This window comes from Phalacrocorax aristotelis, chromosome 15, assembly GCF_949628215.1.
Source record: "Phalacrocorax aristotelis chromosome 15, bGulAri2.1, whole genome shotgun sequence".
Classification (NCBI taxonomy): Eukaryota; Metazoa; Chordata; class Aves; order Suliformes; family Phalacrocoracidae; genus Phalacrocorax; species Phalacrocorax aristotelis.
This window is the reverse complement of record NC_134290.1, coordinates 7,647,547-7,662,657: the sequence shown is the minus strand read 5'-3', so window position 1 is coordinate 7,662,657 and position 15,111 is coordinate 7,647,547. Positions and strand designations below refer to the sequence as shown.

The 15,111-nt window shown below is 39.7% G+C and overlaps 1 protein-coding gene across 4 annotated transcripts in view; it reads left to right on the top strand.

Moving 5' to 3' along the window:
* GRK3 (G protein-coupled receptor kinase 3) overlaps positions 1–15,111 on the top strand; it is a 78,312-nt gene that overhangs the window by 51,490 nt on the left and 11,711 nt on the right. For all 4 annotated transcript variants that reach the window (XM_075110814.1, XM_075110813.1, XM_075110816.1 and 1 more), the window contains 8 exons: positions 5,469–5,547; positions 6,779–6,909; positions 7,742–7,836; positions 9,123–9,230; positions 12,039–12,105; positions 12,329–12,429; positions 13,609–13,675; positions 14,134–14,229. In XM_075110814.1, the coding sequence (XP_074966915.1) occupies positions 5,469–5,547; positions 6,779–6,909; positions 7,742–7,836; positions 9,123–9,230; positions 12,039–12,105; positions 12,329–12,429; positions 13,609–13,675; positions 14,134–14,229 (744 nt within the window). The remainder of the gene's footprint in view (positions 1–5,468; positions 5,548–6,778; positions 6,910–7,741; positions 7,837–9,122; positions 9,231–12,038; positions 12,106–12,328; positions 12,430–13,608; positions 13,676–14,133; positions 14,230–15,111) is intronic.

Genomic DNA, 15,111 nt, shown 5'->3' with positions numbered 1-15,111 from the left:
CCTCATGACTATTGTGATGTAAAAATTAAACATTCAGTTTGCAGCTCGGTGTAAAACCGTCCCCTTTTCCCAGCCCAGCTAAAGCATGAGAAGGAATTGCGTGTGATTTTGTTCTAGGCTTGTACAGCAGGTGTGCAAGTGGCGTAACATCTGCAGTGCAGGAGGATTACTGCTTTGGCTTACAAGATGGCAGAGAGCAAGTACTGTGCCGTACTGTGAGAGGAGATCAGTATCTTGCAGAGGCTATCTTGCACTGTGTCTTGCAGAACCTGGTTTTGGTTCTGCGTTACCCAGGTGGGTTAGTAAATACTGATTTCTTTTGAAAAACTCACTTGTGATGCATTTAGCATCATTTTGTCCTTTAAGTGCACGTGCAGCATCCTTGCTGTTTCTGTTGTTCAGGGAACCCATCGGTCTGATCGGGCTTCAAGATGGACTCTCTTCTGCCCGCAGGTAGCCTGGCGCTTTGCACTGCATTGCTTGTAGGTGCAGCTGCACGAGAACTGCCCGTGCTGTGGCGGCTCTTGTCTTCTGTAAACTTGGCTTTGAATAATGGAGATGGGTTTTCAGGGCTTATATATAAATACAGAGTTGCAATTGCTAAACAGTGCCCTTTTATTGCCAAGTGGATACATTGTGAATCAGACAACACGCGGTACTTCGCACCCTCACGGTAGGGATGTAAAGTGCTCTTTTGTGCAGATTGACGGGAAAGCTGGTTGCAAGTTTGGGCCTGGAAGAGCTTTTGAACTTTTCTTGCTACCCATCAGATCATTTTCCTCTGCTCTTAGAGATATCCTGGTAAGACAAATCCTAAACCGGAAATTAGGGAAGCTAAACATGAAGGTGTTATCATAAGGTTTAACTTTTTCCTCATTGCAAAGCTGCTAAGGAAGGACGAGAGAGTTCTTTCTGTGCCTTTCATTGGAAACTCCTCCCCTGCTGCAGCCTTTCTCTGGAGAAGGGCAGGCGTGCACTGAAATTAAGAGACAGTGTGTTTCCTTTAGCATTCACATTGGGCTTGAACATGAAGATAGACAAAGGACTGGAAAGTATTTCTTTGTTCTTTTATCTGCGAAGTTAACAATTGGGATTTATCAGTTAGACTTTTTAATTGAGGTAATGGTTTTCACCAAAGATAAGGTGTGGCTTGTCCAGAAGCATCAGGAGTCCTGAGAGCCAGTGGGGTGAAGTTCTGTAGCGGGGACTAGACAAGAAATCTAGGCAAATTAGTCATAATTGTCCTGTTAACTTTAATTTGTGATTCTGTTGCTCCAGTACTGAATGTGAATTTTCATGTCAGCGATTCAAAAGGAAAATTGTTCACAAGGGTGCTAATGGTGGAGCCAGTTTTCTTGTATGACAGCGCATAGCTAGTCATTTAGCAACAGAAAAGCAAGACAAACCATTTGGTTTTTCATTAAGGATTATCAGCTCATTACAGTGTAACTTCTTTCAGATTCTCAGAAATTTGAAAGGGAGTTTGAAAAGAGATTTTGTACAAAATGCTACCCATTCAGGTTGGGTACACCTGCCGGTGCAAGAGATAACGGAGCGTTTTGAATATGCAGAATTAAGTAGGTTTGAAAATCATAGAATAAGAGACTTCATTTCATTACTGAGTATAAGCTGTTAGGTTTGAATGGCTCATGCCTTCCCCAATGACAGGATTTGTGTGCTGCCCGGAACAAAATGGAACTGGGAAGTTCATCGTAGTACAATTAGTCATTTAACTGGGAATCCAGATGTCTCTGTAAAGCACATAATAACAGCTGTGCAGATTACACATATGTTTGTGTAATCATTTTTGTTAATCCACCTAAAATTTTGGCATTCACAACTCCTTCTTGAATAGGGAGCTCCCAAATTTGAGTTCACTGCGGCCGTGTTGTGAGAGTAGCTTTTCATGGCAACGTTTTGAATCAGCGCAGCTCAGCAGTAGGACAGGCACCTCTACAGAGCACAGGGAACTGCTCGGGTTGGCCTCATAACACAAAACGCGGGCTCTGTGTTACTTGGGTTCTCCATTGGTATGTTTGCTTTGTCACTGACTGTTGGTGTAACGTCGACAAACTGTTGCTGAGGTTTGTGTTTCCTCTTCTGCAAGATAGAGGCCCTGTCTTCCTCTCCCATGTTCAGCTTGGAGGCTGGAAATGGATTTTGAAATTCTTAGAAAATAGCATAGTAGGGAAAATATTTTACTTTCTGTTAAAAGAAAAAAATATTTATTTTCTCTAATACCCAATATTTGCCTAACGCTCAAAAACTGGGACGTTGAAATCACTGAGACCATCGAGACTATCGCTGCGAACTGACTGCATAGAAGCAAACTGCCGAAAGGTGCTGTTTGTGGGAGGAAGTGGTTATTTAATAAATCTTTTCCTGGTGGGTAGGAGGTGGTCATTCCAGCAGTCTGTTGCAAGAGCAGGGGCCTTGCAGGGCTCTGGATCTGCTCGGCTGTGTCTTCTAGTTCTCTTGTTCTGAAAAAACTAGGCAGTTAAGCTGTTTTACTCAGCTTTTTTTTGAGATAATTTGACTAAATACTGGATTCAAGATTCCCTCAAGGGATGACAGATAAAAGGTACAGCAAAAGTGGACAGGCTGAATAATAAAATGGCTGAGATCAATAATCAAATATTTTTCTGAGAAGAACATGTACTTTGTTTTCACGTGTCCTGTGATTTGTAGGAGTCTCGATTTTGCTCAAAAAATGGAATCTATTCCCAAATCTTGATAGTTGCTTGGAGGAACATCTGTAGGAATGGCAGATAATAGCTCAGTGTTTCAGGCATTGACTTGCACGTCTTTGTGAGCGAGAGCTGTCAGGACAGAGCTACTCTAGTTAAAAATGCTACACAGCTGCTCTACACTATGTACACATTTTTCACCTGTCTGCTGTCATTTCTATCATCATGCTGTAAATCTGGCTGCTCAGGTTACAGGGAAGAGTCGCAATCAAAGTTTTCCTTCTGAAGTAATTGTTAGGGTGCTAATGTCTTTGAAATATTCCATTCTTACAATTTTTTATAGTTATTCTATTTTTTTCCTTCCCTATGATTTGTTACCAGAAATTTGTGTTCTACAATTTTTTGGACTTAATCCAGCATTGTTTGGATGCAAGGAACTATTTCCAAACTATTCTTAATTCACACGTTGTTGTCATACTGTTGCTTATTTTTTTCAGAGCAGAAGCTTGACTGAAACAAAGTATTACTCTCTTGGAAAATTTGCTTTATTGCTTTATGTTTCATTTTTTAAAAAAGCACCTATAGGGGGTTTTTTATTATTTATTTTTATGCTGGAAAATACTCTTTTGCCATGGTTTTTGTGTCAGAAAAATATCACGGTATTACAATTTCTTCTTTCTGTTAAACAGTGAGAGGGTATGGATTAAATTAGGAAGGATTACACAAAAATAAATTATTCATCACATTTACACTTGCAGATTTCTCTTAAAAAATGAGATCCATAAAAATATAGGCATACTATGTTCTGGTGTAGAAACACCCTTTTATTTTTCTATGTATGGTGTTTACATTTTAACACAAAATCCTTCTGGGTACTTGGATTGCTCTGAGGTTTTAGGAAGCCTGCTTGGAGATATTTCTAAATTATCCGGTTGATTCAGAAAGTTAAGTTAATAATTCTACTAAGCTTTTGTTCTGAAGTCGAGTGGTAACTGCGATAGTCTGCAGTTACGAGCAATACAAAGTTTATAAGGAGAGGTAGTATCTTTTGTTGGACGCTGCATTGCCTTGCCTAGAGTCTCCTTATTTTGGGACCATTTAGCAATTAGGCATTTTTCATGCATGTTTCTGCAGGGAGTTTTAAACTCTTGCCTGTGTTCTGCAGAGGTGTATTTGGAATTAGTATTTGCAAAATAAACAACAAAATATGGTTAGGTTTGAACGTTACTGCAGAATCAGCCCAAGTGGCGTGGGAGTCGTTGGGGATTACAGATGAGTATATAAAGCGTTATATTTCAGCCTTACGTGCTTTTGTGGAGGGATGAACTGACTTGAACTGCCCTGGCTGGCCGGCGAGGATGGTGTCGCCGTTCCCTCCCTTTCCTGCTCGGCAGGGCCGGCGAGGGGGCACCCCGAGTGCAGTCCCGCAGCCCCCGCTCTGCCCAAGGCCACCGTGTTTTGCTGCTTCTAAATTGGGAAGGAAATGAGTTCCTGTTAGAGATTCCCAGAGCTTTCACTATCAATACAACAATAATTAACACATTGTTTAAGTCACGTTAGGTCACATTCGTGCTTCCTGCGTGCTGTCCTGGCTCGTCAGCAGTTAAGCTAGTCTTAGCTCGTCTTCCTGTCAGCCTCCGTGCTTTGGGGTCAGACCTTCATCTGTCCTACGTTTTTGTTGTAGACTAACTGAACAGCCCTGGTTTCATATGACTTTGGAGAAGGGGTTGACAAGGTAATAGCCACTCCCTGTTAATTAGCCACTTGCATCCAATATAGCCCTAATGAAGAGAGGAAGGTCTGTCAACTTCTCGCCATGGCGTCTTTCAATGCATGTGCGTTACACAGGTACCAACACTGTGACCCAAACGGTCACTTGCAGTAAAGAGGTGTTTTTCCAGCTGTATTTTTTTAATGGCTGCTTGTCTGAAACATCTGTGTGAATTAAAGTTGAAGTCCATCAAGAAGTGAGAATATACTCCACGTAATCTATCCCTGCACGTGGCTGCTCTGCAGTGATGTTCTTAGATCTGCACCCACCGTACTTGTTTTCTGTGGTGGGCATAATTGGGACCTTGCTGTTCTTACTTCCCATGCACTGCATATGCATCAGAGTTGTGAATTCGTTCCTAGTGTATTTATGTTCCTTTTAATCATCTGTTGCAAATGCTGCTGGAGAGCTGAGGGGCAGCAGTGAGCGGCAGAGTGCCTCACTGTGCAGCTCTGCAGGGGGAGTTCGGCGGCATGGACAGGGTGTTACCAGTGTAGCCACATTTAAGATATCGGTGAGGGTGAAAACTTCTTTCCTTTGGGATTTTGTACGTGATGTGACTCAGACTCATGGCAGAACGTTGGCCGTGCAATTGTGGGAAATGGTGTTTATCCTTTATGCTTCATGGGAACAGCTTCATTTTTTTCTGAGCTGGCCTAAAGCTTGTTAGCTCTAATGTATCTTTCATGTAAGTCTAGTGCAAACTCAGATAAATGTTTTTGTAATATGCTGTAGCTGAAAGTCTTTAGAAGATAGTGATGCTACCTGCATTTTTTCAAGCCTTTGGCTTGTCATAGCTTTATTTTTGTACTAAAACGAGGTAGCAAAATCTTAAGAGCTCTGAACTGTAAGTGAAACATCAGAGTATGTAGATTAGCACACAAATTGCTCTAGAAAATTAATATGAATATTGGTAAATATCATAGCAAAACCATCACATGTACTTTTATCTGCTCTAAGTAGTACTTTGCTTATTTCCCAAGGTTAACTCTTTGCTCCTTTCCTTCTAGGACTGTCCTTTCATAGTGTGTATGACCTATGCCTTCCATACCCCCGACAAACTCTGTTTCATTCTGGACCTCATGAATGGTAAGCAAGGCTCATGCAGATGATGATATTACAGAAATACTGGCAGAAGGACTTGCTGAGGTCGTAAGGGGAATGAAGGAAAAATGATCTGAGGAGGGAAGCATTGGCCTGTGAGCAGGAGGGGTAAATTGATCTAAAGCAGGGAATGCGTAGAACAGACTCAAATATCTCTGATACTTTATAACATTAACATATTTAAATAAAGATACCAAAGGGCCTACTAGGCTGGAAGCTTAAGGAAATGTGGAAAAGTGTATGAGGAGATCAGGGAATATCAGAGTAATCATAATAAAAATAAACGGGCTACTATAAACAGCTCTGCAAAGAAAATAGATGGGGGAAGCATTCCTCAAAGGAAAGAAATTATACCTAGAAGCCTTAGCATAGCACTTGTGAGAACAGAGGGAGAGAAACTGGCAGTTAGGGGAAAGAACATACTGCAGTACCCTTATTTGCTGAGGATGGTCAGTACTTGTGGGACTCGGACTTGAATGCTGACTCTGGTCGTGCGGTAAGCACCTGAAGGTGTTGGAGCACATATGCACATACTCTACTGCAAAGCTGGAGGTTTAATTGAGAAACAGAGCTCATATTCTGTAAGTAATAGAGACTGGCTTTGGTGTTTTGCAAGTGAAGATTCTCATTAAAATCTAAGCTGTATGTCAAATTCAAGTAACTGATTATTTTAAATCTGTAGCTTGATCAGAAACAGTTTTCTAGGAATATTTACAATTTAATGTGTTGATGATGTGGATTAGCTCACAGAGTGACACTGTAGTGTGCTTGTTCTTTGATTAGGAAAGTGTGAAAACATCCCTAGCATGACTATTTGAATGTTTTGGTGCAGATGACCTGTCGGGGTCCCTCCCAGCCTGGGCTGTTCTGTATGCTAATTTATTCAGTTCTCCAGAAACTTGTGTATGTGACTGCATTTTACTTGCTGTGGAAATCTTGCATTAAGACTCAGTTGCTGGGTTAGTCACTGAATGCAAATATGTATGAAATAAATGTATTTTTAAAAAGGAGTTTCAGTTTGATCAAATTTATTTATTAACTTTCTGAGGTATTTTGTCATCATACGTACTTGCAGAGTGTATGTCTGGGTTCCTGTATGCTCTACAGGTTATAAGAGCCTACAAATGCTATGCTTTTCCCCCCTAAATCATGCTGTCTGCCTGTGAGGCAAGATCTTACTCTGTTTTTAATTGCATCTCAATCCTTCTAATTTTAGGAGGAGATTTGCACTACCACCTCTCCCAGCACGGAGTGTTTTCTGAAAAAGAAATGAGGTTTTATGCTACTGAAATCATCCTGGGTTTAGAACACATGCACAATCGCTTTGTGGTGTACAGGGACCTAAAGGTAATCATTAACATAGTGACAGCATTAACACAGGTGGTGTTTCGATAGCAGCAAACAATCCAGAGATGCTGGTAAGTTAAATGAAGTATCTTACCTGAAACCTTTTCTTGGGAAGAATACAGATTATTTGTTTATCTTTGGCTGTTTTTTCTAATAATTTTTCAACGTAGTTCTAATCTGCACTATTATCTAGTTTAGCTGGCCTCGGAGATGCTTCCTTGGGGTCAGAATAAATCCCATGCAGTGTTATTCTTCATCTCACTTACCATCGTAATGGTGCTATTAATTTAGAGTGTACTGTATTTCTGAGAGCCCCGTAAGGAGTGTCTGTGATGGGAGACTCATAGGAAGGCAGTTGCTCGGGGGTGTCTCACTGATGACTGGGAAGTTGAGGACTGCTCCAAGAGAGGTGTCCATCAGCAAAATGACAGCAAAAGTGGGAAAGAAAGCTGCTCAGAGAGCACAGAGTGTAGGTTGTAAGTAGAGGATGTAAGAACCTACAGACCCTTCTGTGAAAGAACAAAAAGCAATGTGGACTTGAGGCCAAAACGGATTTATTCTTTCCTATGCTTTCCATTTCAAACCTTGCCTGTTTTTTTTCTTCTGTTATTTGTCAGTATTTCATTATCTCCTCTGGAGTTGATGGTAGTGCTCCATTAGAATGAAGATTTTGTCTAGAAAGTATCTAATCTATTGACGAAAAAAAAAAAGGCAATTATGTATCACCAGAGAGTATTGATGTTTGAGAATGAGTTACTGTGCTCTGAGAATTTGTAGTTCTGTCAACTGAAAGATAGCCAGCAGTAACCTTTCTGTGTCTCTACGTTCCTAGCCTGCAAATATCTTGTTGGATGAACACGGGCATGTAAGGATATCAGACCTCGGGCTGGCTTGTGATTTCTCCAAAAAGAAGCCCCATGCTAGTGTGTAAGTATTACGTATGGTAGCTTTGCTGCACATATAATTGTTGCTAAATAAGTCCTTTATGTGTCTTTATAATTTAACTTTGCCTAAAGAAAAAAAAACAGCACTTGTGTGGCACAGGCTGGCTTTATAACACAGCTAAGCTGGATACTCTAATAAGGCTTTTCAGTCTCCTCTTTCTGTTTTCCTGCACAGTTGTAGCAGCTGATGTGTAGGCATGGCTGGAAGATGACACATTATTTTGAGATGATTCACTCTTCAGAGAAGATAAGAACCTGGCTGAGTTAAAGTAGCAGATTGTTTTAATTGTCCTAAATGGATAATTAAATATTCCGATCCTGACTAAAAACCAGGATTTATTGCATCTTTCTCTTTCTGGATCTTTGTAGAACTGGAGGCAAATGCTGGTCCTTTCTGCCTCTTGACATCAGGTCATAAATGGGATCTGAATTTCTTGGGTTGTGTGTGTGGATTCCACATCTTATATGGCATGTTTTATTCCTAGGTCCTCCTTTTCCCTGATTTACTCTCAGAATTTATGCAAAAGGAAAGCTTCATCCTGTCATATCTGAAAAGATTTTCATTTCAGTAGCTTCTTGAAAAAGTTCTTATGTTCCAATTACGTCAAGGGTAAAAGCAGCACATGGTGACTGCTTTCTAGTGGTGACCAGCGATGACTTCTGGAAGAGGTGTCCTGTTGTTAAATCTAGCACACGGGTGTTATCTGGATGGAAACACGTGAAACACATTGAGAGAGCACAAGGCAGCTCTGCTTGCCCTGCTTCTGGGGTTGTGGGTGAGAGCAGGTCTCAGTCTTGCATGGCCCAGGCCTGGGGTGATCTGGCCTGAAATATCAGGAGGCCTGATGTCCGTCTTTCCTACAAACGGAGCGGACAGAGTACGCAACTTTTCCACCTCTCTTTTGTGTTCCACTCTTAGGCAGAAGGCCCACTTACTGACTCATTCTGCTAAACCTTGCTGTAGCTGCTTCAGTTTGCCTAATCATTTCTGCAGTTCTGTTGTTTGTTTTAAGGTATTTCCTCAGTAGATCTATACAGACAGAAAACATGTGTATGTACATGTGGTCAAAGAAAAAGCAAAATAAATAAAATCATGTTTAAAATTAATTATTTCAAAATTAGGCTATATTATGGGGAAAAGGCTGATTTTTTTAATTTTCTTTTTTTTGTTGTTTTTGTGTGGTTTTTTTCTTTTGTGGTTTTTTTTTTTTTTTTTTAGCAATTGTAGTTTTGGTTGTAACCAAGGTTTTGTCCCTCTCTGCTTCTCAGAGGTACCCATGGATACATGGCTCCAGAGGTGCTCCAGAAGGGAACAGCATATGACAGCAGTGCAGACTGGTTCTCGTTAGGCTGCATGCTTTTCAAACTCCTGAGAGGGTGAGTGAAGTTTTACATCCCGTGTGCTTGTTTTTTTAGCCTGGGCCTCATCATTGTCTGTCCCTTGAAATACTAATGTGTGTTAGATATTATCTAAAAGGATCTCTTGATACCGTTGCTTACATGCCAACTTAAACCAGGTCTGCACGTGAGACTAAAACAGGCTTTTTTTTTGCTTCCAAAACAAACAAAACACAAGCCCTGCTCCCCTTACTAGGTACCCGTGGAGGGCAGTGAGGAAGGCAGATGTTCTATCCACTCTTTTGACTTCTGCTGATGAGCAACTTACTCATCTCTTGGCAGTTGTTAGTATTTTAAATGACATTGCTTTATTCATTGCTTAAATACGCTAGCAGCCCTGTTAAATTATGGACTTCATTTTGTGCTTAAGACCTGCTGTTATGGTGAAACTCTTGGCTGCATTGTTCCCTTCTTACATTATACTCAGTCTTTCCTTCTGTAGTGTTTGGGTAAGTTGTAATGTGTGGATGCTTCCATTTGCTGAATCTGGCCTGTAACAGTACTGGTGTACAAAAGGATATGATAAAAACAGCTTTGTCAACTATTACCTTCTCAGTAAACTTATGGGGCTAGGTAGAATTTGTTAAGACTAAGGGATTTATCTGAACAGTTAGTAAGCACTGATTGGCAAATGTTTCTTGAAAATAGCATCCTCAGTGTTAATGGCAAAACAGAAAAAATCTTTTAAGCTTTTCAGAGTGCTTCTCTGTAAAGGTTGATCATTAGTTAGATCATCCTGTGCCCTTGCACATGATTATAAGCTCTTGCCTCTATCCCAGACACTGTATAAGGGAAGGTAAGGGTGTGACTTCTGAATTGAAGTACAGAGCTGTATCGATTTAACCTTAATTGTTCACAAAATAGACTAAATGTAAGGATGCAAATAAAGAAAGAAATGGTGCTTAAATTGTAAGAAGAAAAAAAAAAGTATTTTTAAGTATGGACAGCATCACACAGCTGTGAGCTTTACTATATCTCTCAAACCACTCATTGAAAAAATCTCTAGGTAGAAAGACCCACAACAATTTGGGTTTGCCAGGAGGAGAGAGGAGAGCGTCTTTCACACGCAGTACTGCTGTGGACTCCTCGCCTTTTCTTTTGAGACCTTTCCCTTTTGAGTCACTTGGGCACAGAGGATTAGGGCATCTGACTGACTCTGGCGTGCCCTGAAGTTGTGTGATGAAAAAACCAGCCCCTAGGGGCAATTGGTCCCATTTACCACAGAAACTCACAGGGAGAGCTGTGAGTCTTCACATCTCTGTGGGCTGTGAGTCTTCCTGACAGAGATGTGTGGGGTGGTACCGGTGGTTGGCCAAGAAGCCAAAGCATTATTCATTGTGAACTATCCTTCCTCATCTGTTCTGAAGCCAATTAAAGAAGTTACATCCCAAAACAAGAGTTGGGCACATGGTGCCATTTCTTGGTGTTTAGTAAATTTAGTCTGGCATAAAATCTGCCCATAAGTCCACAGTGAATCATTTGCCTGTCAAAGTATATGAGTCTGTATGTTAGCCTTTTACTCTTGCCTTCTTACCTATCATGTCTAAAAACAAAAGAATGGAAGTCCTGGTCTGTCCATCAGATCCATTCATCAGAAACATTTTTGAGGATAAAAGGGAAATGGCTCTTGGGTAGCAGGTCCCCAGTTGCAACAAGCTAGCACACACTGCCATGTGGCAAGGTGAAATTCTTTATAATAGCTAACTGATGTATTGATAAGTGAATAACATTTTAATTTTGAAAAATATAATTCCCTCAAGCTTTTGAAGAAAATTAAGAAACAGGGAATATATCCTAAATGGAATTTAAAAATCTCCCTAAAATGTTTCTGCTTTTTTTCATGCTGTTGTTTAAGTACCACATGGTAAATCTGTAATATTCTAAGGTCTTCTATAGCTTGGAGCTGGAACTTGATGATCTTTAAGGTCCCTTCCAACTCAAACCATTTGGTGATTCTACAGTAAAAGGAAAAATTCACACTCAAAACAGAATTTTAAAGTGGGAAAGGGATAAAGATGATAATTTACCAGATATCATCAGTTATCTGCCTAGTCACTAATGTTGTGGTATCGGTGATTATCTTATGTTTCATCTACTTACTTTAACATCTTGCTTCATTCTTCCCATATAGATGAGTGGTAAGTTCTGCAGGTCGTACTCAGTTTCTGTATATAGATCAATGTTTTTAAATACGTGTTGTGATAGCTGTTCAGGGTTTTTGTGTTAGATGAACCTCTTCTGGTTTTGGGGAGACACAGATGTAATTGGTAAGGCATTTGAAACAGTGTCTTTAAGGACAGATCAGTACGTTTAGGAATAAACTTAACTCTCTGCTTGCCTTTATATGGAGTAACTAGATCAGATTTCCCCGAGTTTGATAATCTTCAGGGATGTCTATGTTAGGCTTTAAAGAAAACGAACGGTTGCTTTTCTCTGAATTTGATTTTGATGTCTACCCCATGCAATTGTCCTGAAAAGGGAAAAGATAAACTTTCTTGCAAAGTGGTGCAGGTCTCTAGTAAGAAAAGAAAAAAAAAGTTGTAAGAGATCAAACATTGATATTTTCGAGGTAGCTAGTAGCCAAAATATGCTGTGTGTAAAATTTCTTTTTTTTTGTTGAAAATGCTATATGTTTTACTACTTGTTTTATTGTTCTGCAGGACAGGATTGATGAAGTGGAAGAATGGGACTAAAAGGCTGCTACAGTCTTTCCTGGGGTTGCCACAGCTGAAATAACATGATATGTTATGGCTTTACATTTATTAGTGCATTTTCTTATTTCTACAGTCACAGTCCTTTCAGACAGCACAAAACCAAAGATAAGCACGAGATCGACCGGATGACGCTCACCGTGGTAAGGAGCCTGGTGACAGTTGCAGTTACATTCCTCTGTTTAGTAAAGTCCCATTTCCTCTAAAAACTGGAACTATATAGCCTGCTTTCTGAGAAAGCTGCATTTAGACGTGAAAGAGTTGTTTACAAACATTATCAAAGAACAGCTACTCTCCTGTGTGGGGAAAGCAGATGACACTACTTCTATAATTAAATGTCTCTCTTTGTACTCCTTTTTTTCACAGAATGTGGAGCTACCAGATTCATTTTCTCCTGAACTGAAGTCCCTTTTGGAAGGGCTCCTGCAGCGGGATGTTAGCAAGAGACTTGGATGCCAGGGAAGAAGGTAGGTGTTGTCTCTTCCTTGGACCACTGCCTTTAAAAATTTCCACTTCTCTGTAAGTGAATGAATTCATCTCAAGTGAAAATCTGCTTCCTGTTGTGATGATTTTAATTTTGGAAAGAGGACTTTAAAAAGTGCTGTTACATGGAATTACATTTCAGCTTCCTTTGGTTTGGGACAAATTTGTGGACCATTTCTGTCATGGGAGACTTCCCTGAGATCTCTGCAGTCATGCTTACATTGGATGGTGTTCATACTTTTCATACTTGTGTTGGTTTTATGTTTTTGCCTGATCTGTTTTGGCATGAAATCATATTACTTGATTCAGACATATTGATAGCAAAAATTTATTGCTTATATTATAGCTGTAATGAGTATATTACACACAAAAAGCCTCAAACCCCAAACCACCAAGCACAGAGAGCTGTGAATACTTGCTTCATTTTGGGTTGCCTTTATTTCCAGATGTACCTGTTTCCTTTCATGATTCTAAGGAAAAGGACATTTTTTTTGTTGTTGTTTATTAACTACAAAACCCTACTTGCTCCTGCCAAGCTTACCTGGCTTAGAGCTGTTAACTGAAATTGTTGTTATCACCTATTTAAAAAGCCTGTGTGTTGCTTGCATGAGCCTAGGAATGAAAACCATGAGAGGAGTAAAGAACTGTTGAGAAACCCTTGGTGATGTGTGATACCTGTTAATTGCTTGGCACACCTGAGACTGAGGCTAGCTCAAATTCCAGTGAGGTAGTCAGAGGGTTTTTTATCATGGAGACCTCTGTGATAATAACCTGAGATTGCTTTTCAGCCTTGGGCCTATCAAGAATAGTTGCTTATTTTGCCATAAAATATGAATAAGATCAAATGGAGTGGAGTAAGCTCGTTGCTTAGTAGTGTATGGGATCTGACAACAGATGAGTATTGTTTGTTGTTTGAAATGATGGAATACCAAAGCAAAACAAGAGTAATTGCTGCCGGGCCTACAGCACTGTTTCCAGTGTTTCCATATGAAAGTCTTCTCTTCTGTTGTTTACTTAGGAAGACTTTTTTTTCTCCTTGAAAAAAAGAGCATTTTACCGATGTTTTCAAGTGATAGAATTGTGACCTTTGAAGGCTTTGTATTTCTCAAATATATTTGAAAAGCCCCTTCATTTTGTTGACTTTAGTTACTTTTATTTTGCAGTGCACAAGAAGTAAAAGAACATCCTTTCTTCAAAGGCATTGATTGGCAGCAAGTCTATTTACAAAAGGTAAAGGATTAAGATAGTAACCTTAGCTTACTTGGTAAAGCAGTAAAAAGAAAATAACCCCAAACTGTTAATGGACAGAAGACTTCAGGGTTCCAGTCCCCAGCACGTGTACTCATTTGCACGAACACATGGAAGATTGATGATGAAAACTGCTGTATATTCATTACTACAAGTCTTCTTGATCAGTAGTACTGAATTATTACTTTTTCAGGGTCAAATGACTGCATGGTTCCTTCTGCTTAGCTGTCTCTAAGCTGCAGGGATTTTTCCCTGAATTTTTGGAGGAACATTTATTAAAGGAGTGGAGAACTTCTTCATACTGAAATTTAATTTCAAGGGACATACTTTTGCAGTGTTGTGTAATTTGTGCAAAAGATAAAAGGGCCCTATATATCTACAGAATGGATTTAAATAATGTCCATTAATTTGTCTTTAATTATGCTGCTTTTAATTTCTAGTATCCTCCACCATTGATTCCTCCCCGGGGAGAAGTAAATGCAGCAGATGCTTTTGATATCGGGTCATTTGATGAAGAGGACACTAAAGGCATTAAGGTATACAACTTTAAACGATAGCTGGAGAATGGCACTGTGACTGCTGTGCTTAACTTTTCATGTGTGCGTGCCATTCCTTTGCTGCAGGGGCTACTGGATGTGCAAGGAATTGCTTTCAAGTTTGGAAACTTAATCCATGCTGTTATGAAAGAGATTGGGCTGGTTGGCTGGTTTGTTGTTGCTTGCCAAGTCCTTATGTTTTATTTTTTAGATTGACTGACTGAAATCTACCTTCCTATCAAAAGTTTTACATGATAAAGCAAATATTTCAAATGGTCAGACATCTTTTGGGAATTCCTCAGATTTTCAAGAATACTTAATGGTTTGTAGTTTTATAAATTGTAATTTGTTTCTGGTAGCTTGGATGAATCGAACTAAACCTTATTTTAATAGTATTACCTCATGGTTAGAGAGTGCATTGGAAAACCCTTACAAATTACAAACTGTATATTAATGGTGGTAACTTTATCAGACAGTAAAGTGATGAAAGAAACTTTCAGATTCTGATATTATCCAAAATCTAATGAAAACAATGTAAAGAAAAAAAAAAAGAGAAGTTAAACCTGCTGGCCCATTTCTGACTTGCATGGAGGTGGTGTACCATGCCCTGCGTATTCATCCCTTCTTCTGAAGCCTCCCTGGTACTTCGAGACAAGAGGTGAATCAGTGCTTGGCTTGGGTCTGTCCTGTTTGTTATTTTTATCATAGATTTCTTCAGTAGATCAAACTTTATTCTTGTTATTACAGAAGTGAGTCAGCAGAGAAACTAATTGCTCTAAACTTTATAAGCAAAAAACCATGTTAAGTATTCACTGTGCCTAAAAAGGAACTTGTCTGTCAGTGTCACCTGCTGTAATTACAGAAGTTGGCACAGAAAAGATT